Source organism: Pan paniscus, chromosome 1 (assembly GCF_029289425.2).
Source record: "Pan paniscus chromosome 1, NHGRI_mPanPan1-v2.0_pri, whole genome shotgun sequence".
In the NCBI taxonomy this organism is placed as follows: domain Eukaryota; kingdom Metazoa; phylum Chordata; class Mammalia; order Primates; family Hominidae; genus Pan; species Pan paniscus.
In genome coordinates, this window is record NC_073249.2 from 47,139,637 (window position 1) to 47,163,344 (window position 23,708).

The 23,708-nt window shown below is 51.0% G+C and overlaps 1 protein-coding gene, 1 non-coding gene and 1 pseudogene across 11 annotated transcripts in view; all 3 read right to left on the reverse strand.

Moving 5' to 3' along the window:
* The window catches only part of LGR6 (leucine rich repeat containing G protein-coupled receptor 6), a 127,932-nt gene that overhangs the window by 76,861 nt on the left and 27,363 nt on the right, over positions 1 to 23,708 (reverse strand). For 7 of the 10 annotated variants that reach the window (XM_055109656.2, XM_055109655.2, XM_055109672.2 and 4 more), the window contains exons 2-4: positions 16,883 to 16,954; positions 14,370 to 14,441; positions 6,396 to 6,467 (exon numbers count right to left, since the gene is read on the reverse strand). In XM_055109656.2, coding sequence (XP_054965631.1) covers positions 6,396 to 6,467; positions 14,370 to 14,441; positions 16,883 to 16,954 — 216 coding nt within the window. Of the gene's footprint in view, positions 1 to 3,087; positions 4,747 to 6,395; positions 6,468 to 14,369; positions 14,442 to 16,882; positions 16,955 to 23,708 lie in introns of those variants that run through there. The other 3 variants (XM_055109682.2, XM_055109674.2, XM_055109690.2) reach the window with 3 other exon arrangements.
* Positions 10,614 to 10,714, reverse strand: LOC112438714 (small nucleolar RNA U13). The gene has a single exon (XR_003027092.1). It is a non-coding gene; the product is annotated as a small nucleolar RNA U13 (small nucleolar RNA).
* Positions 15,979 to 16,033, reverse strand: LOC112438407 (U7 small nuclear RNA; annotated as a pseudogene).

A 23,708-nucleotide genomic window follows, 5' to 3' on the forward strand; every position in this document is an offset into this window, starting at 1 on the left:
GGACTTGAACCCAAGTCTCTGGATCCTAAAGATTATAGCTTTAGGGGATGTACTAAAGGATAGGGGTTAAGAACCTGGTACTTTGGAGTTGGAGCTAAACTAAAGTTCCAGCTCTGTTACATCCTAGCTGTGTGACCTCAGGCAAGTTGCTTAACTCCTCTGGGTTTTAGTTGCCTCATCTATAACATGGGAATAACAGACACTATTTTACAGGGCTTTGGGGATTAAATGAGATATATGAATGTGCTTAGCATATTGAAATGTGCTAAGAGGGAGCCACTCCTCCTTCCCATGTCACCTGAGCCCAGCTGCCTTCCCCGGCCCACAAGCACACCAGCACATCATCTATCCACCCTGGCTTCTCCACCTTTTTCCTCTTAGCAGTCAACCAATCTGTTTTGGATTGGCTGGCTTGGGCTGAGAGGGTTGGGGTAGTTCTGCCTTGGGTTTCAGTTTGGAGTCTGGTACTGCTCTTGATTCATTTCCCCGGCTCTAGACAATGTTTGCTAGTTTCATGTGGCTGTCCTTCGCATTATGCATTTCCCCCCTAGAGTATCCAGGTTTGGGCTGTTTGGCTGTTTTCTCCCCTTTAGTCTTGCCACTGTGCTTTTCCAACTCTTCTCCTGGGACCAGCCCGCCGGAGCTCCCCAGGACCCAGACCAGCGCAGCCCCCACTTCTTCTGCTTTGCCATGCTGTTTCCCCCTTGCCCTGCCTCACCCCCACCCAGTTTCTATTTTCCCCCAGGCTCTGCTGGCTTCCTGTGGTTTCTCTTGGCCTTGGCTCAAGCCTGGCATGACATGTCTGGCATGGCCATTCTCCCCCCTCCCAAACTGGTCAGGGAGGAAGCAAGTGTATCCAAGGAGGAGGGTGTTGTGGAGCTGGGTGCTGCCTGCCCAGGTGCCAAGCCAAACAGTTTGTGCACCACATTCAGCTGGGTCCCTGGGCCTAGAATGCCTGGCTGGCCCCCATTCCCTAGCCCTAGCCCCACTCCTCACTCACACAAACCTACCTCTTACTGTGCCCCCATCTGGTTCTAGCTGGTAGAAAGTGGACCACAAGACTGAACCTTCCCTGAGGCTCCAGGAATGTCCACAAGAGTTTGCTCAGGTTCCTAAGTGGCTTGGTCTGCTCTGGGAACACATCACCCCAGGAGGGGCATGGGCAGGGGGTGCATCCTCTACATACTTCCCTGATCCGTTGATTTCCAACAGGAAAGACATTTCCATTTGCTAGTACGCCTTGGGAAGCAGGGAGGGTCACCCAGTGACAGCCATCAAAAGGCGGCTTCCCTTGTAGCCTTTGGAGTCCAACAACTGGGTGTAGGCCTGCCATGCCCACTCACCAGCTCTGACCTTGGAAGAGGCCCTGAACTTGTCTGCCCCTATTTCTTCATCTGATAACAGAGACGGTGATTATTAGAGAGGGGTTTCTGTGAGGAATAATCAGACAATATACGTAGAACATCTCATGTAGCTTTAGGGGAGCTTTAGCCTGGCCTTGGGCATTAGTCTGGGGGCACAATAGTCCCTTGGAGGAAGGTCAGAGGTATGGAATGATGGGTCCCTGCTGGCACACAGGGAAGTCCAAAAAATTGTCATTTTTCCCCACTGTCTCCTTTCAGCCTAGCCACCTGCGCCTGCTTTTACTGTCACTATCTAAGACAGAAGGACCTGAATAAGATAGAGTAGCACCTTGCTGTGGGGCCTGAAGCGGTCTCTCCCTGAATCTCCCAATTTCCAAACACTTAGAACATAACACCTACATACGGAATCTTTGAGCTGGATTACAGACCTCCCCTCTTCCCACCAACACACACACACACTGATGTCCTGCAGGTCAACTGACCAACTTTCCAGGTTCTCTAGGATACTTGGTTATCCTGCCTGCAGGCACCACAAACTCAACATGTCCCAGAGGGGCCTCAGCACATCCCCTTTCCCTGCACCCTCCCCAGAGCACTCACCTTGTGCTGTTCATTCGTTCTTTCATGTCGTTTTTTTTTTTTTTTTCTGAGATGGAGTCTTGCTCTGTTGCCCAGACTGGAGTACAGTGGTGCAATCTCAACTCACTGCAACCTCTGCCTCCCAGGTTCAAGCAATTTTCGTGCCTCAGCCTCTCAAGTAGCTGGGATTACAGGCACCCACCACCACACCTGGCTAATTTTTTGAATTTTTAGTAGAGATGGGGTTTTGCCATGTTTGCCAGGCTGGTCTTGAACTCCTGAGCTCAGGTGATCCACCTGCCTCAGCCTCCCAAAGGGCTGGGATTACAGGCGTGAGCCACTGCGCCCAGCCTGCATGTTCTTAATAAGCTCTTACCACGTGCCAGACTCTTGCTGACGGTATACCCTGATGTCAAAGCCCAAGAACTGGGTGTCAGCTCAACTTCTCCTCTCCCTCAGCTCCCATATCCAGTCAGCATTACTACTACTAATGATCATTGTAGAAGTAGCAACAAAAGGTGCTGTTCTAATTCTTTTATGTATATTAAATCATTTCATTCTATGCTGTTGAGATACACAGATACTATTATCGCTTCCATTTTACTGATAAAGAAATGGAAACGCAGAGGGTAACTAGTCTGCCCAGGATCTTATAGGCAGTAAGTGAGTAAGTGAAGAAGCTGAGAGGTGAACCCAAACAATCCGACTCCAGAGTCTCACTGGCATGACTTCTAGATATTTCCAGTTTGTCTGCTTCTCCTTTCACCAATGCCCCTGTCTGTCTTTCCTTTGGCCACTAACATGCTGCCTTGGTTTAGGAGCCTCTTCACTGACTTCCCCACCTTCAGACTGCCCCCTATAACTGCTGCCAAAGTAAATTTTCAAAGACACAAACCCTATCACCTTGCTTTCCTGCTAAAATCCCTCCCGTGGCTCCCCGCTGTCTTAAGAATAAAGTCCAAATCCTTAGCAAGGTCCTCCCTACTTTCCAGGTATGACCACGTCTAACTCCAGATCTTTCCCCACTACTGCCCTTCCCACCAGTCCCCCAACACACACACACACACACACACACACACAGTCCCCCAACACACACACACACACACACACACACACACACACAAGTTCAGCCAGCCAAACTTACTTCCTTCCAAATTCTTCAGAATTTACTTGGTTCTGAAAGATTCTCCCCGGGGCCTGAAAGCTTGAAGGGATGAGTAACCCCTCCCTTCTCAGGCCCAGTCGCCAGGCGCAGGGCTACTTGCACCAGCAGCCTACGCCAGCAAGACAGCAGAAGCAGGAAAAGAGCCGGCCACAAGACACCTACCCTGGTTGGAAGACACCTACCCCTGAAGATGGAGAAAGGCCATCCGGGTACCGCGTAGCAGTTACGTCAGACTGAGACGCCCCCTGTTCACAGGAGACAATAAAACCCCTGCCCCGTCCTCACTTGGGGCTGACGCCATTTTGGGGGCTGACGCCATTTTACGCCTCAGCCCGCCGGCACCCAGGCTCTTGTTAAAACACACCGCTTCGTGTTAGCTGTTGGGGAGCTCTCGGGATTCCAATCGATACAAGAACCTTTCAGGTTCCTTCTTAACTTTGTGCCTTTGCAGCGTGTGCTGTTCCCTCTGTCTGAAACGTTATTCCCTGCCTCTTCACCTGATTCATACTAGTCTTTCAAGGCTCAACTCTGGTTCTGCCACCTCAAAAAATTTTGTTTAAAAAAAAAAAAAATAGAACTGGGCCCCATGGCTCACGCCTGTAATCCCAGCACTTTGGGAGGCCGACGCAGGTGAATCACGAGGTCAGGAGTTCGAGACCAGCCTGGCCAATATGGTGAAACCCCGTCTCTACTAAAAATATAAAAATTAGCCGGGCGTGGTAGCCCACACCTGTAGTCCCAGCTACTTGGGAGGCTGAGGCAGGAGAATCTCTTGAACCCAGGAGGCAGAGGTTGCAGTGAGCTGAGATCGCACCACTGCACTCCAGCCTAGGCGACAGAGCGAAACTCTGTCTTAAAAAAAAAAAAAAAAAAAAAAAGGATCAGGCTGGGCACAGTGGCTTACTCCTGTAATCCCAGAACTGTGGGAGGGGAGACCGAGGTAGGTGGATTGCTTTGGCTCAGGAGTTCGAGACCAGCCTGGACAACATGGCAAAACCAAAACCCCATCTCTACAAAAAAATACAAAAATTAGTTGGGCGTGGTAGTGCACGCCTATAGTCCCAGCTACTCAGGAGGCTAAGGTGAGGGGTGGCTTGAGCCTAGGAGGTGGAGCTTGCGGTGAGTTGAGATCAGGTCACTGCACTCCAGCCCGGGTGACAGAGCCAGACCCTTTCTCAAAAACAAAACAAAACAAAACAAAAAAACGGCGGAGGATCAATGACTGGTTAGATGAACGATCTCACAATAACATCATCATACATTATAGCTGTGTGAAGTCTTTTTTTTTTTTTTTTTTGCAAATCCCCCTCACATTGACTATATATTTGATCTTCCCAACACCCTGTGAGGCAGGGAAGATAATTATCCCCACCTTGAAGATAGAGAAACTGAGGTGCAGAGAGGGCAAATGACACAGTAGTCACGATCAGAGCCAGGACTTGAAGCCACATTTTCTGTCACACAGGCCAGTGCTCTTCTTGCAGGATTGCAAAAAGCAAAATCTTCTCATCTGCCTTATAACTGGGGGAGTGGGGGACTTGACCTCTGTCCCCTGCCCTGTTATACCCAGGCAAAGGAGAATAATGGGGCTGAAAGTGGAAGCTAATGGTCTGGTTCTCCCAGCCACAAGGGCTGCCCACTTCCCAGAAAGTGTAGGGAAAATTGTCTGCATTGCCCAAAAGCTCCATGCCTAGTCCGAAAGCAAGACCTTTAGAAGCCCCAAGAACTCAGAATATGTGATTCACGATTTTTTTAAAAAAAGTAAACTTAATTAACAACCTTAAAAGTGTGAAGAAGTCCAGTGAAAGTCTAATTTTTTTCCCCTATGAAGTCCTCTTTGAGGCTGTGGATGAAATGTCAAATTCTCCTCACTCCTCCTCCCTTATTTTTGGCTGTCCCTGCTGCGCTGGTGCCCTAGGCAAATGTTTAGTCTGCCCCTGCGGGTGGGGAGCAAGCACAGGCTTGCCTGGCCTCTGGTCTTCCGACGTTGGCCTCTAGGGGCACACTGGGTTGCCTGGCCCTGTCCAGGGGTGAGCCTGGATGGAGGGAGAGGAGAGGGCTGGGGCCAGACGCCCAGCACTCATTGGGAATGGGGGGCAGAAGCTGAGAGAGTGCAGGGAGGCAGGTTCTGCCACTGGGGCCGATCGATCGAGCAGCTGAGGGGTGCCAGGGACCAGACACAGAGGCAGGAGGGTAGAGGGCACCCAGGGAAGGAGTAGGAGAGGAAAGCCCTCACCACGGGGGGTGTGGCACAGCTGCTAGCCAGGACCCCCACAGCTGGCCCTCTGTGTAAGGTGGAATGGGGCCTAAATATCAGTCATGAGAAGGAAAGTCACCTTTTCCCACCTCATTTCTCCTTCCACCCAAGGAGAAGTCAGAAGTTGTCTGACTTCCACATCCACAGACTGAACAGCGCCAAAGTCTGAGAATATGAGAGGCCTTTGTCCGGACACACTGCATGCCCACTATGACTCAGTTTCCCCCACTAGCTAACTGCTGTGCCCCAATCTTGCCCCCCAACTTTGACTTCTCCCAAAATATCTGTTCACTCTCCCATCGGATGAAGTTGTACCTGATAATTAAGTTAGGTTCATCAAGCATGTATGAGGCACCTACTGTGTTCCAGGCCTTGGGCTGTGCATTATGTGGATGAAGCCCAGCGGCTCCCACTGGGCTGGGTTACATCACCCTGGAGCACCTGCTCCCGCTTCCACCCTCAGGCTGGGTCTGGCTTCCACGATGCCCCTGCTGGACAAGAAGGGAACTACAGGGCTCCTTGGAGGGAGGGATCTGTTATGGGTGGCCTGTGAGTCCCTGTGGACAGTCCCACCCCCAAGTAGAGAAAATGAGTATCTGAGCCTAGCCTCCTTCCCACCCACAACAGAGCCCAGGGGCAAGAGCAGGCTAGGTAGAGGAGACAACCCCTTCCTGATGCTTCTTTTGGGCGGCAGTCTCCACCCCTAAACCCAGGCTCCAATGGCAGAACACCAGTCGCCCCAGGACCGCTGGCCTGGTGGCCTCACCTAGGGAGGTCCCATTCCCACAGTCCCCCAGTGGGGTGTGGGAGCACTCTTTTCCTGAAATACGCATAGGAGTGTACACAGCCACACACTGATGACAACAGAAAACCCCGGAGAAACCAAAGCCAGGAGCGGCATGCTGTCTGGAACGTGGACTGGGAGAGCGGGCGCCTGCAGAGGGAAGGGAAAGCTGAGGCAGGGGGCCCTGGGCTGTGACTCAGGCCCCAGGAAGCTGGTGACTCCCAGACCAGCCCTCTAATGACTCACAGCGACTGCAGGCTCGGCAGCTCCCACAGCGCCTCTGCGGGGATTCCTCCCAGCTGATTGTTCTGCAGCATCCTACGGGAGAAGAGAAAGGGCTTTAAGGACCCACATGGCATGCAGAGCTGGCTGGAGGGTGCTGACTCCTCCCTTGAACCCCCAGTCCCAAGCCAGACCCCTCCTTCTCACCCCAGCCTCAGAGCCCCAGAGAGAGTCTGGTCCAGCTCCCCTGCCTTGTTAGTGCAGATTCAGAGGCTGCTGAGGTCCCTGGGGGGTTGTACATGGGGCAGGGAGGCCCAGTGTTCAGGGAGAGCATCTCAGAAGGGACCCTAGGAGGAGGCAGGGGTGAAGAAGACCATGGAGAGGAAGGAGAGAAGACATTCTGAAGTCAGAGTACTTGGGATTTTGTTAAAGTTTGGTCAGGAAGGATGTGGGAAAATGTAGGTTGTCAGTTTCCGTGTCTATTCATCTGAAAGGCTAAAGGTTTCTTTATGGAAGGGGAGGATGTGGATGAGGATAAGGCTGCCCTTAGGGTGTCAGTGCCCCAGGCAAATACATTTTTTTCAGCCTTTGTCTGTAGGAACAATTCGAAGTACTCCAGAGGAGTGTATCTGCACTATTCTCATGGCCCAATCTCACCTAATCCCTCAAAGAAGTGCTGTGCCAGCCAATGAAAATGATCTGCTCACTAGCTGTCCTCTGGGGACCAGGACCCAAGTCCCAAAACCCCACGATGACTCCATAGGCAGGAGTCCTGGAGCTCCTCAGGGCACCTGGGAACTCCATGTGTAGGGTAGAGGGTCAGAGAGCATGTACAAGGGGAGAAACGGCCTGGGGTGCCACTCCAGGTGGCACTGCTGACTCTAGCCAACCCCAGGCATCAGAGGGGACTTAGAAAGTTTTGAGGATAGCACTCGAAAGCGCAGGGAGTCCCCTGAGGCACAGAGCCCTGAGCAAGAGAAGGAACTGGGTAAAGACATGGGAGGAAAACCCTCCAGGCCTTTAGATCCAGAAATGAGAAGGAGAGCACACAGGGAGTTCATGGAAGAGCTGGGGAAGCAAAAAGGGAGGAAGTTGCTGACTGCCCTGGGCACAGTGAGTGAGCCCTACCCTAGGAGACTCAATTACCCCTTTATGGTGTATCCATCCATCTTTCAGAGGGGGAAGCCTTGGTGCACAATCATTCAGGTAATTCCACGCTTCAGGAAGAGTAGCCCAATTTCTGGTCCTTTAGTTTAATAATAGGAATGGCTAATGTGCCAGGTCCTGGTCTTAGAACTTGTATTAATTCAAACTCACCCTTGTTACAACTCCAACAGATAGGGATTATTATCATCCTCATGCTGAGGGTGCACACAACTGCTAATTGACAGAGGTAGGCTTTGAACCTAGAGAGTTTGGGTCCAGAGTCTAGACACTTAACCATTACACCACAGCATCTATCATAGTGGTGGGATACAGCAGTGGCCAGAAAATGCTGAGCAGTAAGATGATGAGCCTGAGTCGTTTTCCATGCCTCCTATGTGACGTCCTGGTCAGAGTCACATGTCATCTCTCTTAAACTCCTCTTACGGGTATGTGAAAATCTCAAATATGAACCCAACCTCAGCATCACAAGAACAAAAGAATGCTGATCTCACTGTGGGAATGGGTGGGGATAGGAGGAGCCCTTCACAGAGGCAAGGCTACAGAAGGGAGAACAAAGAACAAAGACAGACTTTGGGGACCCCTGGGATTGGGTTCCTCTTTGCCACCCCAAGGGGTGGGGAAGGGACAAGGGCCATACAGGGGAAGGGCCCGGCTGCAGGAAGGGGCAGAGCCCAGGGCTGTGAGCAGCTGGAGGGCTCAGCCCCTTTCCATGCAAACTCCGTGTTCCTGAAGGTCTGTTGGCCTCCAGTGTCCCCTTCAATCCAGGCTCCACCCAATGCCAGAGGGGCCTTTCCAGTTACAGAGTTTTGCTTCAGGGTTGGAATTTAAACCTGTGTCTCTTGGGCTTCCTTACAGTATAGTTGTCACAGATGCAGACTCTGAAGTCAGACAGCCCTGATCCACATCCTAGCTCTGTTGCTTTCCAGCTGTGGGGTAGTGTGCAAGCTACTTAAGCACCGCGGGCCTTAGTTTTCTCTTTTCTTATCTATAAGTTGGGGATGATACTGACCTCATGCACTGATTGTGTGGATCAAATAAAATCACCCCTGTAAAGCCCTCAATGGCAGTGTCTCACACAGAGGACAAGTTCAATAGCACATTCACTGATACTATCAATTATCATTATTAGTATCTCGTTTCAGTATTACCACTTACTGGATGACTTGAGTAAGTCACTTCCTCTCCCCTCTCTGGACCTTGATTCCTTCATCTTTCAAAGGAAGAGGCTGCCAGAAGGTGCATAAAGCCTCACTCAGTGGTAACATTCCATCCAGGACATTTCCTGCCCTCTGCCCTGCTTAGTGTTTCTACCCTCCCAGCCATCCTGACTTCTTTCATCTAAAGGGTGGGCCTTCGCTTCCCATCTCAGAGGCCTGCCTTGATTCTCATGCAGAAGCCTGAGGGTGCTTGGAGCAAGGATACAAGAGAAACGATGGCTGAGAAAACGGGGTCGCAGGCTGCTCATGCCTCTTCACAGGCCCCACCCCTCCAGAGGCCCAGGAGGCTACATCTGGTCACTGCACAAGTGAGTCCTGAGCTCCAAGGGGCCCCTCAATGCATCTTTACCTACATCACCTCCTAAGATTCCTCCATCCTTTCCTTTGTCAAATCCCAGAGAGATAACTAGAAAGATCTTTAAGGTTTCTGAATTGTACCTCCTCCCAATACAGACACTGTAACATCTTCTCACAGCACTTAACTTTCCTTCTAGTGTCAGGGAACTCATTGTCTCCCTGAGACAACTCATCCTATGCCAGACAGCCTGATTATCAGAAAGTCCTTTTATTCATGGAATCAACACCCATCAAGCTGGAGGTCAGCATGGCAGTCGGCTTTGGCCCTGACCCATTTCCCTTGATGTTCCTGTTCTCATTTCCCAGCCATCATTCTTTTATTGAACTACAACTGGGTTATAAAGGTTGGAAGGAAACAGCCCTTTGTTTTCCAAGATGAGGAGGTGAAGGCTCAGAGAGGGAAGGTAACTTGCCCTAAGTTACAAAGCAAATTAATGGCAGAATCAGGACTAGGACTCAAGTCCTGTCTCTCAGGCCAATGCTTTTGTGACGATATTTTCCTACTTCTTTTTCTAGCCCTGGTTCTATATGGAGAGGCAGTCTATCTAATCCAGCGGTTCTTAGCCCTGGTTATACATCAGAATCAACAGACAAGGTTTTAACATTTTTTTGTAGAGATGGGGTCTTGATTTGTTGCCCAAGCTGGTCTCAAACTCCTGGGTTCAAGCAATCCTCCTGCCTCAGCCCACCACAGCCCTGGGATTAGAGGCATGAGCCACTGCACCTGACCTCTGGGATGATTTTTAAAATCCCAATGCCCAGGTCACACTGAAGCCCAGTTAAATCTCTGGGGCAAAGTCTCTGAGGGAGGAATATGAGGCATCAGTAGTTTTGCAAGCTCCCAGCTGACTCTAACATGCAGCCGTTGGTCCAGTAGAAGTCTAGTCCTCAACACTCCTCCCCTCACACATGTGAAGCATCTCTCTGGCCAGAGAGGCATTTGGGGGCAGGAACCATGAGTGTCACATCCAAAAAGTATAAAAGAGGTGATCCACCTGTGGTTTCCAAAGGCTCCTTTAGTTCTGTAGAAGTGCTTGGGGGTTATGGGGTGGGTAGGTAAGATGCAGCCTGGAGTGTACCACCCTCTTCACTCACTTTAACCAGAGACCTCATTCATCTGTTTTATGTATTGGGAGGTCTGCACAAAATGCTTTTTTTTTTTTTGAGATGGCATTTTGCTCTTGTTGTCCAGGCTGGAGTGCAATGGCGCAACTCTCAAGGAGGTTGCTCGCTGCAACCTCCACCTCCCGGGCTCAAGTGATTCTCCTGCCTCAGCCTCCTAAGTAGCTGGGATTACAGGTGTGCGCCACCACGCCCTGCTAATTTTGTATTTTTAGTGGAGATGGGGTTTCACCAAGTTGGTCAGACTGGTCTCGAACTTCTGACCTCAGGTTATCCACCTGCCTTGGCCTCCCAGAGTGCTGGGATTACAGGCATGAGCCACCACACCCAGCCCACAAAATGCTTTTGATTTTAAGTTTCCTTTAAAAAAAAAATTTCATGTAGAGGGGTAATGTGCTGATGTCGTAACAAGGTCCAAGGGTGGCACATCACACGTATGAGTGTGAACACCGATCATCACGTGTATGAACTACAAAGAATCTGTTTTAAGTTTCCATAGCTAAAAATGTTGGAAATTGTATTCTGACTCCTCCACTTTAAAAGGTGAGAAAACGGAGGCTCAGAGAGAGGAAATCTGAGATCCTCCTCAACATCTGTTCTGGGGTCTGGTGAGGCTCTGAGTCTGACCTCAAGGCTTCTGACTGCACATGAGATCCACAGAGCTAGATCCACTTCCTGTCATCCCATCACTTGAAAGGATGAGGGCAGCAGGCCTTGCCTCATGTACAGGGGTGACTCAGAGAGGGCAGCCTTCTCCCCCGAGCCAGGTTGGTGAGGCTCGGACAGAGCCCAGCACTCCCAAATGACCAGCATGTCCCTTCGTGGGTCAGTTCAATTCAGTTCATCGACACTAATGGAGCCCAGGCTCAGCCAGGCATGGTCACCGCCTAGCCAGGCACAGAGTAAACACAGCTAATGTCAACTGAAGATGGCTCCATACAGGGTGAAAAGGGCTACACTAGAGGTTGGCTCAGGGAGATTTCCTCCTGGAGATGCTAACTCCCAGCCACTCCTCTATGGCCTGGAGCCAGGGTTTCATATGGGATGGGCCGCAGCTCAGGAAGCAGGAGCTGCCTTCTAAGAGCCTTAGTCTTTATCAAGATGGCATGGGCTAAGAATCCACAGTCACAGACTTACAGAGATTTGGGACTCAATCCAGGAGCAAGGCACCTGGGAAAATCTCCTGCCCAGTCTCTTGAGGGCAGGACGGGAGGCAGGTCCTCAGACTGTTACCCCAGTTTCCCAGATCTGGGCCTGGTAAGAAGCAACTGAAGCCCAGCAGGAGTCTTTCTAGATGCCAGGCCATCTTATGTCAGGCCAATCTGGCATAGGGAGGGAGGAGATGGTCTGCAGATGTGGGAAGATGACCAAGCCTCAGGCCTCACCCAGCTCTCTGGGAGGCCAGCTCTGGGGAAAGAAACCTGTGATGGAGACAAGACAGGAAACTTTTGAGATAAAGACCGGAGAAGCCTGACACACACACGCACACACGCATCCCCACACCCTTAGTCCACGGGTCAAGATGCAAGAGCTCTGGCCAAAGCTGCCCCTGTGTAAAAACAGGCAGGACAGGAGCCCTCAGAGGCTCAGGCATTTTCCCATATGCCTAGGGCAGAGGGAGCCGTGGCTTCCCTTAGCACAGCTCCAGTGCTGAGCCGGGATGGTGAGACTAGTGATGGTTAAGACTAGCGTCTGGGCCTTGCCAGCTCTACAGGACAGAGATAGCGATGTGAGACTGAAAGTTCCCTGCAGTAGCTGACTCTCTTGATCTGAGCCTGGCCAGAGCCTGTGGGTTGAAGACTTAGAGAACTCTCAGAAGAAGAAGATCTTAAGAGTAATATCTCCAGATCGGGCAGGGATGGGTGGGGGTGTGGGGGGGGGGGTGTGGGAAAGACATGAGAGAGGGCTTCTGCCATAGTCATTTAAGAAAGGATTAGAGAGGGAATCCTCTTTATTTAATCCTTTGCCTCGGGAGAGAAGGACCAAGGCAGAGTGTCCCACAGGGAGAGCCCAGCCTCTGAAATAAGAAGAGGCCACTCAGATAAGGGTCCCAGGCCCAGAGAAGACTGGGGAGTAGCTAAGGTGACTGTCTCTTGGTACAAAAATCGGTTGTCATTATCATGGTGCTACTGCTCTATTTTTCTTGCAGCTCTGAAAAGCAAGCAATGGAAGAAAATACAAGGGAAATTGACATCAGACATCAGAAAGTAATTCATGCCTAGGATGCAGGTGGAATCTTCTGCTTTGAAGCATGTAAGAGGATAATTCCCCAAGACCACCCAACCCATCCCTAAGGTAGAGAAGTTCTGTAGGCCAAGGACTGACACAAAGGCTTTGGGGGACCAGGTGATCTTTGAGGATGGGGCAAAATGAGGCTCAATGGCAAAGTGGGGAGCAGACAGCCTGGCTGTCCTCAGCTCCCACTCAACTTCTGCCCACAACCTCCCCCTGCTGCCCTACTCACTGAGCCAAGGGTGCCATTTGCAGAAAGGGGGGCAGGAGGCCTGTGGTTTCTCTGAAGCTTTGATTTATTGCCTAATGCAGGCAAAGAAGAAAGAGGAGGCTCATCTCTAAGCCGGAGTCTTAGGAATGGGACGTGAGTCTTACATCTTCTGAAGGCCCAGTAAACAGAGCCCTGCTCTCTAATCCGGGCTGCAGGTCTGAGCCTGCCACTGGGCACAGACATACCACCAAGTAGGCCGCCGGCACTGTGTGTCTGTTTCAGAATGCCTCCCCTGCTCCCCAGGGCAGAGATGTTTATGGGGAGAAAGACACAGAGAGGAGACAGGAAGAAGCAGAACTGAGAGGCAGGGAATAGTGGGGCAGGGAGAAGGAGAAGGGGGAGACAAGGTGACAACAGGAGAGACCCAAGGACAGAGCAGAGACTAAGGGAAAGATAGAGACCAGAGAGCCCTTGGAGTCAGAGATTCACAGGCAGAGGGGCCAGAGACGAACAACACAGGGAAAGGAGAAAGTGCTTAGATGTGGAGTGTTGAACTTGACCAGCTGGAAGCCTGGAACTCATGGGCCAAGGCGGGCAGGACCACCACTAGCCCATCAGCAACTCTGAGTACATTTTTAAAAGATATTGCTTTCTGGGTGAATGCTGCCCCAAGCCAGGGCACAGGACTGGGATTCAGCCCCTTCTCACTTCCTTAACCAGATGCTCTGGTGCAATGAACAACCTGCTCAACTGTACAAAGGAGACCTGCAAGTCAAGTCAGGGGTAAGGAAGTAGCAGAGTTGGGAATGACTCACCACTTTAGGGAAGCCCCAAATGCTCATTCTGTTGCTCCAGCATCAGTCCCTAATATCCTCCTTTTCTTCCCAAACCAGACCCTGTGGCAACGCGCCCTCCCTGGAAACCTCTCCTATCTACCTTCAGTCCCTATGCATCCGCTTCCTCCCAATTCCTCTTGCCCTCACTCATCATAAGCATATGAGGAGGCTTTGGGAGGACAGTCTTAGTTGGAACAAGGTGAGTCATGAGTTGAGGAGATTGTGTCTCAGCCTTCCTTTCTCTGAAATGGGCCATCAGTTTGATGGTAAGTGGAAGCTAGGTGGAATAACAAAAGGTCCTCTCCAACTCTCACTTTCCTTTTGCTTCAAAGGGAATAGGTAAAGGAGGAGCAGGGAGGAAGCAACATGAAGACTGAAGGAGGGAATATGTTTATAGCCAGAATGGAAACTCAGTACTGCAGCCACAGAGACTAAGGTTGGGTTGCAAGGGGAAGAAAAGCCAAAGAAAAGCCACCTGGATTTCCCCTCTCCAGAAACAGTCTTATCTGTCTCTTGGGCTAGAGGTCATGGGGAGAGACCTGTGGGTCTGTAACTGAACTCAGTCCCACAAAGACCTATGTTGATGGTCATTATACACTTTAATTTTTTAAAATGTTTCACTTCCTTTTAGTGTGGCTGAATGTAGCAGGTACAATTAAATGTTTATTTACAAATCATAAAGTTTGTTACAGACAAGGTGAAGCAAAGAAATGGAAATAACAATTGAAACTGAAAGTGAAGATAAGGAAATAATAAGCAAGTCAGTGGTAAACCAAGACTTGGGTTCTAAAACTTTGATTTGCTCACCATTCTCAGTGCTGCAGCTCTATGTAAAATGAGGTGTACCTATACTTACAGGATTTTCAGGCTGTAGAGACCAGAGAATGCTTGTCCTGGGATGTGTGAGAGATGGTTCCCAGAGAGACGCCTGGAAATCAGAGACAAGGGTCAGCGATGTTGGCAGGTAACCCAAGGAGGTGGTGACCTCCATAAGAAAGTGTCTAGAGATACGGGAAGGGAGGGCGGTGGTAAAAACTACTATTTATTGAAATCTACGATGTGTTTAATACTTCACATGCATTGCCTCAGTTCTCACAATAATCCTGTAAAGTGCCTATTATTTTCCCCAAATTTCAGATGAGGAAACTGAGGCTAGGAGAAGTCAACCACGTCCCCTAGGGGTCACAGAACCAGTCCATGGCAGAGCCTGGTGTTCTCACCCAGACCTGACTAATTTCAAGGCTCACGGCCACAGTTTCCCCACATCCTCTCCTGTGCTAACCTGGATTACCCACCGCCTGCTCTCAACTGCTGGACTGCGTCATATGGTGTCATCAGTAGAGGGAGGAGTACCAGGGGGTGTGTCTGTGTCTCTCCAGGCCCTAAACTACACAGCTAACCCTCACTAATCCAAGAGGGTTAAGGAAATGGGGTGGTGTAATTCGTCTAACATTCTGGTCTAATTAAGCGTTTCCATGTTTATCGGGGCAATCACCAATTCTAAAAGGAGCAAATGCAACGAAATACACTCAATGCTGAAACCTGACTGAGCAGAATTTAATGGTGGATGATTCAGAAGGCACTGCCTGATCTCCAAAGTCCCCAGGGACATTATTTTGTGCATCAGTTCCTACCAAGAGGCTTGTAGATGTGGAGATTGTGCTGGCATACCTCAGACACTATTTTTAAAACATATATCTCTAATAAAAGTCCCTTTATTTGACATTTATTGTTTAAAAAAAAACTATGTGGAAAGGCATCGTGACATCTGAGGTCTCCTAGCTTGGGTTCTGTAGGTGGGTATTTGCCGTGGAAAGGTCCTTTAGGTGGAGCCTCTAAAATGGGTCCAGACCTCTCAGGTCGTGGGAGACGGAAAGTCAGCCTGAAGTTCTCAGGTCGTGTCCAATGTCACCTGCCTGAGCTCCTTGGCCTTTGCTCTTGCTTTGCATTCCCATCTAAGCTGGGTCATCTCCCCTTCAAAAGGCCCCTCCACTGCCTCTTACCCTGTCCGTCTCCTTTGAAAACTGGTTTAATCTTCTTCCTCCAGGAAGGCTTTCCTGCCTACTGGCCAGGCCAACCCTGACCACTCCCTTACACAGAATGCCCTGGGTGCCTGAGCCAACAGCTGCCACACTCCCCTGCTGACTTGCTGGCCACACTACTCTTCAGCCTCACCTGGACATTCCCTGGGGGTGGCAGGAAGGCTTTTATCTTGTTTTCTCCCAGAGCACCTTGAGCTTGCCTGTCTACCAGAGGGGGTTCAACAAGTACTTGGTCTGGATACCAAGCCATGGCCCTGGGGGTCAGAACTCCAACAGGGGCAGGTTGACCACATCCTTGGGGAGCACTGTCTAGGGTCGCGGTGGCAAGGTCTGTTAGGGGAGTAGTGGGGCCAGGGTAGAGGTGAAATTGTGAATGCTTTCGGGGCCAGGAACTCACAGTTTGCGAAGTTTCTTTGTTTATTATTTTTTATTTAAATTCTAAAAGAGCTAGACAAATTCTAAAAGAGCTGTAACACTCAGTTTGAGAAGTTTAAGCAAAATTTCTAGAGCCGCAAGGATCTATGTGGTGTGAAAATTAGAAAAAACAGGGCTGGGAGGTGTTGGAAATACAGAGCTAGGATGAAAGCAAGGATTGGGACAGAATGACCTGGCTTCCCAGAGCAGGCAGTCCAGTCACTCTAATCCAGGAGATGATTTACTTTTGAGCACCCCTAGCATATAAGGCCAGATTGAAGAATCCCAACCTGAGAGTGACCACTGTGGGCAGGGATTCACCAGGGAGTACTTTGTGGAGGAAATGGGCCGTTACTGTAAGGGAGGGTCTAAGAAATGGATCCTTTAGGCCATGGGGAATTACAGAAGGCTTTTGAGCTGGTGAGATGCATCCTGAAGGTGTGCAGAGTAATTTAGAATGGAAGGAGGGCATCTGTCAGTTAGGAGGCTGGTTCAACCCCTAGATGTGAGGGGACATCTGGGGCAGTAGCAGTGGGACTAGAGAAGCGGGGTGGAGGTGAGAGACATCCCAGAGAAGAACCACCAGGACTTGGGGAGGGGCTGGTGGCTGGACACGGGGGATGACAGCAGGTCAAAGATGACTCCCAGGGAGAAGTTAGGAGGGAATGCTGCAAAGAGGAGCTGGTTTCAAAGACGAATGAAAGCTAGATCCTAGACTTCCCATGCCATGTGGCCCAGCATGTCAATTCACACCTGGGGCAGGTGTCAGCTGAAGAACACCCTGCTGTCAAGAACTGTCTTAGCTTCCCAAGCCCCTTTCTCTTCTCTCCACCCCACCTCCTGGGGAGCTCTGGTTCCAGAGATATTAGACAGAGCCCATGCTTGCCTCCCACCCTGCAAAGCATCTACTCACAGCTCCTCCAAGAAGCGCAGGTGGTGGAAGAGGCCAGGCTGAAGCTCTGTGAGGTTGTTCATGCTGAGGTCCCTGGTGGAGAGAAGATGGAAAAAGGAGCTGTGAACTCCCCACTTGGGCCATCTGGCACTGTCCAGGTGCCAACCCCCCTCGAGGGACCTCCAAGGCTCCCACAGTACCCCCCACCAGGCCATTCTGACTCCAAAGCCAGTCTGACAACAGCAGCTGCATTCTCTCTAAGAGCAAGAACTGAGCTGGGAGTCAGGCCTCCCGGGTCATTTGGTGATTCTCTCTATATGGTCTCCTACTTTCCCCTCTGCCTTTCACCCGTCCTTTGTGAGACTCCCCTGGGACTGGCTGTGATTGGGATTATGAAGGAAACTGGCCTCCCTATAAAGCAAGGAACTAGAGTAAAATTCATAGAATTTCAGAGCAGGAAGGGAAGGATCGCCAAATACAAATAATATCTCACCCACTCTTTTTACCAGTGGGGAAACTGAGGCCCAGAGATCACTGCTATTCCAGTCTATGGAGCAGGCTCATTCAGTATTCATGAACTGGTACAACTGTCCCTGGGCTCCCCTTGGGGGACCATCCTCTGATTCAATCCCAGAGCTAGTGGCATTTCACTGCCCTTTGAGGTGTCTACCAGGCTCTACCTGTTTGCTTCCCTTAGTCCAGGGGTCCCCAACCCGGGGGCAGCAGACCGAAACCAGGCGGAACATAGAGAGGGAGGTGAGCAGGCTGGTGAGCATTCCCGCCTGAGCTCCACCTCCTGTCAGATCAGCCGAGGCAGCATAAGATTCTCATAGGAGTGCGAACCCTACTGTGAACTGCGCATGCGAGGGGTCTAGGTTGCATGCTCCTTATGAGACTCTAACTAATGCCTGATGATCTGAGGTGGAACAGTTTCATCCCGAAACCATCCCCCACACTCCACCCCTGTCCGTGGAAAAAAATTATCTTCCATGAAACTGGTCCCTGGTGCCAGATAGGTTAGGGAACACTGTCTTAGTCCGCCTGGAAGACATGACACCTTGGCACATCACAGAACTGGCACACCACTAGATTCCCAAGTGGGGTAAGGATCCCAGTCCCTCTGCGGATCCACAGCCTCGATCATCTTAAGCTCATATTATCTGACAGACCCTGTGGGTGGTTGCAGTGTCACTGTCCTCTTAGAGGCCCTGCACACAAAATAATCACAATAATTACCCTGGCATTTACTGCAGGCCCACTCTGTGTCAGACACCGGCTAATCTTTACCCAAACAACCTCCCTCCGTTCTCACAATAACCCCAAATTAGCTTCCATCATTATCTCCATTTTACACTCAAGAAAACAAAGAGAAAGGAGCACTGAGCTTCAAAGTCAAAAGGCCCTGAGGTCACATCTCTCCTCTGCAGTTACCTATCAGAGGTTGGGCCCTTGACCTCTGGGCCCCTAGTTGACCTCATCTATAAAAATAGGGCAGCACCAAGCTGGTAGGGTGCTTGTAAAGATTAAGTGAGCTAATGCTTACAGACTGCCTAATAAATAGTATGGACAAGGTACATATTTGCTTTTCTCCTCTTGCCTTTCCCTCGGGGTCCTGTGGGCAAGTGTCCCAGCCCCACAGGCCGGTGGGAGAGGGGCTGGTGCCTTTTCCACAGGCCTGTGGGGCTGGGACACTTGCCCACAGGACACTGAGGGAAAGATGGAAGGAGGAAAGTAGTAGAGAGGAGTTGGTACCTTCCTCTGTGGGTCCCATCCTGTGTTGGCATCTTCTTCACAGTTTGTGCCTGGGTGAGCAACAGTGTGTGAGACTGTGTGTGTGTGCCTGACACATTTGCATTCCATCCTACTTCAAACTCCTAATGCCTGATTCTCGTCTCTGCCTGCCCCTTCCCTGAGGGGGTACAGAGGTGGGCTCAGACCAGACCACCACAAGCTGGGCACTGCCCCCAAGCCTTCTTGAGGCTTTCTCCTTTCCCTAGACATGCACTGTCGCCCTCAAACCTCAGTGTCTGCATTTCCCCCCAAGAAATGCGTGTGCTTTCTGTGTGCCCAGAAAGGCAGGCTGGGAACAGCCTGGAGAGCGTGTGCTTGGGAGTCCTGTTCCAATCTATAAAAAGACTGTTTAGTCTCAAATATTTTATCTTTGATAAAGCCTGGGCTCTGGACTCCATGTCCTCCAAGGAAGGAAGACATTCCGTGCAGGGTAGAACCAAGGAACTGGCATGCTGCACCCAGCGCTGCTTCTCATCTACCATTCCCTCCCTGCTCCCCTGCAGAACACCTCTGGGCTTGCCAGTCTAGAAACGGGATCCGCAGAAGCTGTAGGTGGTGTGCTGTGGCCACAGTTTCAGGTGGGAGAGAGGCAGAACCCAGAGAGTTTGTTGATGGATTTTTTTTCCCCAGAGTTTCACTGTTGTCACCCAGGCTGGAGTACAGTGGTGTGATCTCGGCTCACTGCAACCTTCGCCTCCGGGGCTCAAGTGATTCTCCTGCCTCAGCCTCCTGAGTAGCTGGGATTATGGGCACCTGCCACCACACCTGGCTATTTTTGTATTTTTAGTAGAAATGGGGTTCATCATGTTGGCCAGGCTGGTCTCGAACTCCTGACCTCAAGTGATCCTCCTGCCTTGGCCTCCCAAAGTGCTGGGATTACAGGAGTGAGCCACTGCGCCCAGCCTGTGGATGGATTTTAAGCCAGGGTTTGGTCCTCAGGATGTTTTCAGGCCCCACTAGCCTTGGATTGTGGCTGAAATGAGAAGGTGCAGGAGCACACTGGACAGTGTCAGGGGAACGTAGGGTGGCACCCACAGAAACCCAAGCCGCAGAAGCTGGGCCAGATCGGACTCCTCCCCCTGGTGTCCCACCCCTGGCTCATTCTCAGTGAGGCAGGAGGCTCGAGGTGCCGAAAAAAAATGATTACCTCTAAATATTTACCCTGTGCATTTCTGGATGTGTCTCGACAGGAACGCAGCGGGAGTTCAAGGAGCACTCAGGGCGTGTGACTCAGGCCTCATCACTCAGCTGTCCCTCCAGGGGCCGGGCCGCAGAGCCTCTGATGTCCCTCCATGGCCCCCACCCCACCCACTCCCTCTGCCCCACCACCCTGACTAGCGGCCTCATTGTTCTCCCCTGCAGAGGAGGGGGCCTGAACCCCTCCACCCGCCCCCACATCCTGCCCCAAAACAACACAAAGCCCAGCTGCAGTGCTCAGTAAAGGGGGTGGGGTGGGGCAAGGAGGGTGAATTTCAACTGTTCAGGGGTGGAGGGAGCCCCATTCAGGGCTGGCTCTCTCACAAAAGGAAAAGGGGTAAGGCTGGTGCCAGGGGAAGGGGAAGGAAGAGGAGCGTGCAGAGCTGGAAGAGGGAGGTGAAGTGGGGATTTCAAGGCCGAGAGCCACCAAGCCAATGCCACCAGCCCTGGGAATGGCTAAGAGCCCTGGCAAGAGGCACTGAGCCCTGCTGTGGGGAGGCTGTGCCTGCACAATGACAGGGAAGGAACTGACACACAGAAACTCCAAACACAGAGGTTGCTCTGTCATGTTGGTGGTTCCTACTGACATATGACTGTCCTGGGAGGTTGGTTGTGCAGCTGGTTTTTTGTGCAACTCAGAGGGCACAGCTCAAACATTCAGGCCCTGCCTGGACCCAGGGGAAATAAGAGGACACCTTGATCCTTGGGTGCTTGGGGTTTGGTTGTGGCTACATCCACTTGGCTGCATGAACTTGTAGATATGTACAAGAAGTGGGGGTCATGGGATGGGATAGCTGGATGTACTTGTTTTGAGGGTTCTGGGCATGTGTGTGTCATGTGTGAGGGCACATGTGTTTATCTGTACCTATGCATGTACAGCAAGGGGATTGAGATGATGGGTTGTAACTCCATCCTGAAGCCTTCTTCCTGGGAGCCCTTGGGATACCCAGAAGGGCTATGAGTCCTCTCAACTGGACACAGCCATGATGGGATGGGGATGGGAAATGTCTCAGGGAGAGACTTGCAGGAGGGGAATGGAGAGGAGAGAAGAGAGGGGCAGTTGTGGGCATGGGACGTGGAAGTTTCTGGCTGCACATGAGGAAAATGTTCTCAGAGTTTCACCCTGTGAGGCAACCAGACCACCCAAGGAAACTGGGTAAGGTGGTGTCACCATGGAGACAGGGAACAGGTTTGATAAGAGGGAGGATGCTGGGGGATGGAGGGGTCAGAGAGCAGCTGAAAGGGGCTGGGGTCATAGAAGACCCTCCGCCAAGGCAATCTGGCTCATATCCAAGGGCCCGAGGGGATTGGGTCTGTTTGAATTTTTCCTATGGGAAGAAGAAACAGTGAAAAACAAGCCCCTGGGTCCCCTGGGGTGGACCTGGGGGAACTGTGCCCACCTGCCCCGCTGGAGAAGAGACTGGAGGGGCAGAAACCCCTTTTCCACTGTCCCACTGTGGACTCAGGTTGCCCATCTCTGCAGCCAGGAAAAGGCCAGTTATTTTATTTATGTATAGATTTAAGGCATATGACTTGATGATCTAATCTCTGTATACATTGTGAGATAATCAGCACAATCAAACTAATTAAGATAGTCATCACCTCACATAGTGTGTGTGTGTGTGAGTGTGTGTGAATGTGTGTGAGTGTATGTGTGTGTGTGTGTGTGTGTGTCTGATAGGAGCATTTAAGATCTGCTTTCAGGAAAAGGCCAGCTACAGTGGCCAGGAGCCGAGCTCCTGGGGTTGGCTATGCCCCACAGTCCCCTCCTTTGTGAGGTGCTCCCAGCACCCCCTGTCCCCACGGTATTTTGCATATGATCACTCAACAGTGCTTACTGAGCACTTACCATGCATGTAGCACAGCACCTGCCGTTGTTATCCCCCCAGGACAACACTCACTAGCTGTGTGACCCTGGTCATGTCACTTCCCATCTCTAAGCCTCCATTTTCTCACCTGTGATATTGAAATAATGACACTAGCTACCTCACAAGAATTGTAGTGTGGGCCGGGCGTGGTGACTCACGCCTGTAATCCCAGCACTTTGGGAGGCTGAGGCGGGTGGACCACCTGAGGTCAGGACTTCAAGACCAGTCTGGCCAACATGGTGAAATCGCGTCTCTACTAAAAATACAAAAATTAGCCGGGCCTGGTGACAGGTGCCTGTAATCCCAGCTACTCGAGAGGCTGAGGCAGGGAGAATCACTTGAACTCAGGAGGCGGAGGTTGCAGGGAGCCAAGATCACGCCACTGCACTCCGGACGGGGCGACAGAATGAGATTCTGTCTCAAAAAAAAAAAAAAAATTGTAGTGTGAAGTATATGAGTAAATAAATATAAAACACAGTGCTGGCCGGGCGCGGTGGCTCATGCCTGTAATCCCAGCACGTTGAGAGGCCAAGGTGGGTGGATCACCTGAGGTCAGGAGTTCGAGACCAGCCTGGCCAAAATGGCGAAACCCCGTCTGTACTAAAAATACAAAAATATAGCCAGGTGTGGTGAAGGTCACCTGTAATTCCAGCTACTTGGGAGGCTGAGGCAGGAGAATTGCTTGAACCTGGGAGGAGGAAGAGGTTGCAGTGAGTCAAGATCATGCCACTGTACCCCAGCCTAGGCAACAAGAATGAAACTGTCTCAAAACAAATAAATAAATAAATAAAACCCAGTGCTCAATAACTATGCCTTATCATTAATATTCTACTCATCTAACTGAATTATAATTATTAGTATAGAATGACACAGATGACTATGTGTTTCTTCAAGGCAAGGACTTAACCTTAGTCATCTGTGTATCCTCCAGTCCTATCAGGGTGCCTGGCAAATGGGGTGCTCAATAAATATCCAAATGAGTGCATTACTCTCATACACAGGTGATGTTCCTGTGGCTGAGCCTTTACTCTAGGGAAGTTCTTCCTACTGCCTAGTGTCAATGTCTCCCCCAGCTGCTACAATGGCTAACCTCTATAAAGAAGCTACCCCATGCTTAGTTCCAAGCCGGCACCCAATCAATGAAGGCTGTTGCTCACAGTGCTCACTGTTCTCTTAATTAGGCATCCTCTAGAGAAGTTAAAGTGAGGTCCTCCTCCAAATAATCCTTTGGCTCCTGCAGTGGACCAGCAGCTTTCTCCAGAGCCTTCTCCTCTCAGTCTCTGACTAGGGCTTAACGGGCTGCCCAGACAACCTTCAGCAGCAACCCCTCCCCATGAGGGCCAGGCTGAGCCGGGCACATATCCTGCCATGTCAGGAGACAGCTCGTGGTTTGGCAAGGAGCAGGACAGGCCACTGTTGAGAGTCCAAAGGTGGGGTTCTCTCCCACTGAAAAAAGCCAGGAGACAGGCTGGCTGCCACGGAGACCATTTGGTGCTCAGAGAACACTTGCTGAATTCTTCTGTCAACAAGAGAAGCAGGTGATGGGGTAGAGAGGAAAGAACACAGAATCTGGAATCAGAGGACCTGGTTCCATTAGACGAATGCTAAGTTCCCGGCCAGCCCTGAAGGTCATGAAGTTGTTTTCCCATGGGCTTCTGTGCGCTGAGCTCAGTGCTGCATGAGATGGAGACAAAGCCCAGGACAAGGTCTGGGCCATCAAGGAGTTGACAGTGTTGCTGGGGAAGGACTTTTTACTCACAAAGGGACGGCAAACCTCCATATATGTACTCCGCTTTGTAGTTTACAAACTGCTCTGCAGCCACCCTCCCAATTAGGTTCTAGACCATGTGCCCAGACTGGAGAGTACAACAGACACTCAGGAGAGAGGGTCAGCAGAGAAGGCTTCCTGGGCAGAATGAGGTGGGGCATGGATGAGACGTGAGCAACCCACAGAACTGAGTTCAGAGAGGAAAGCACCAGAGAGCACCTCA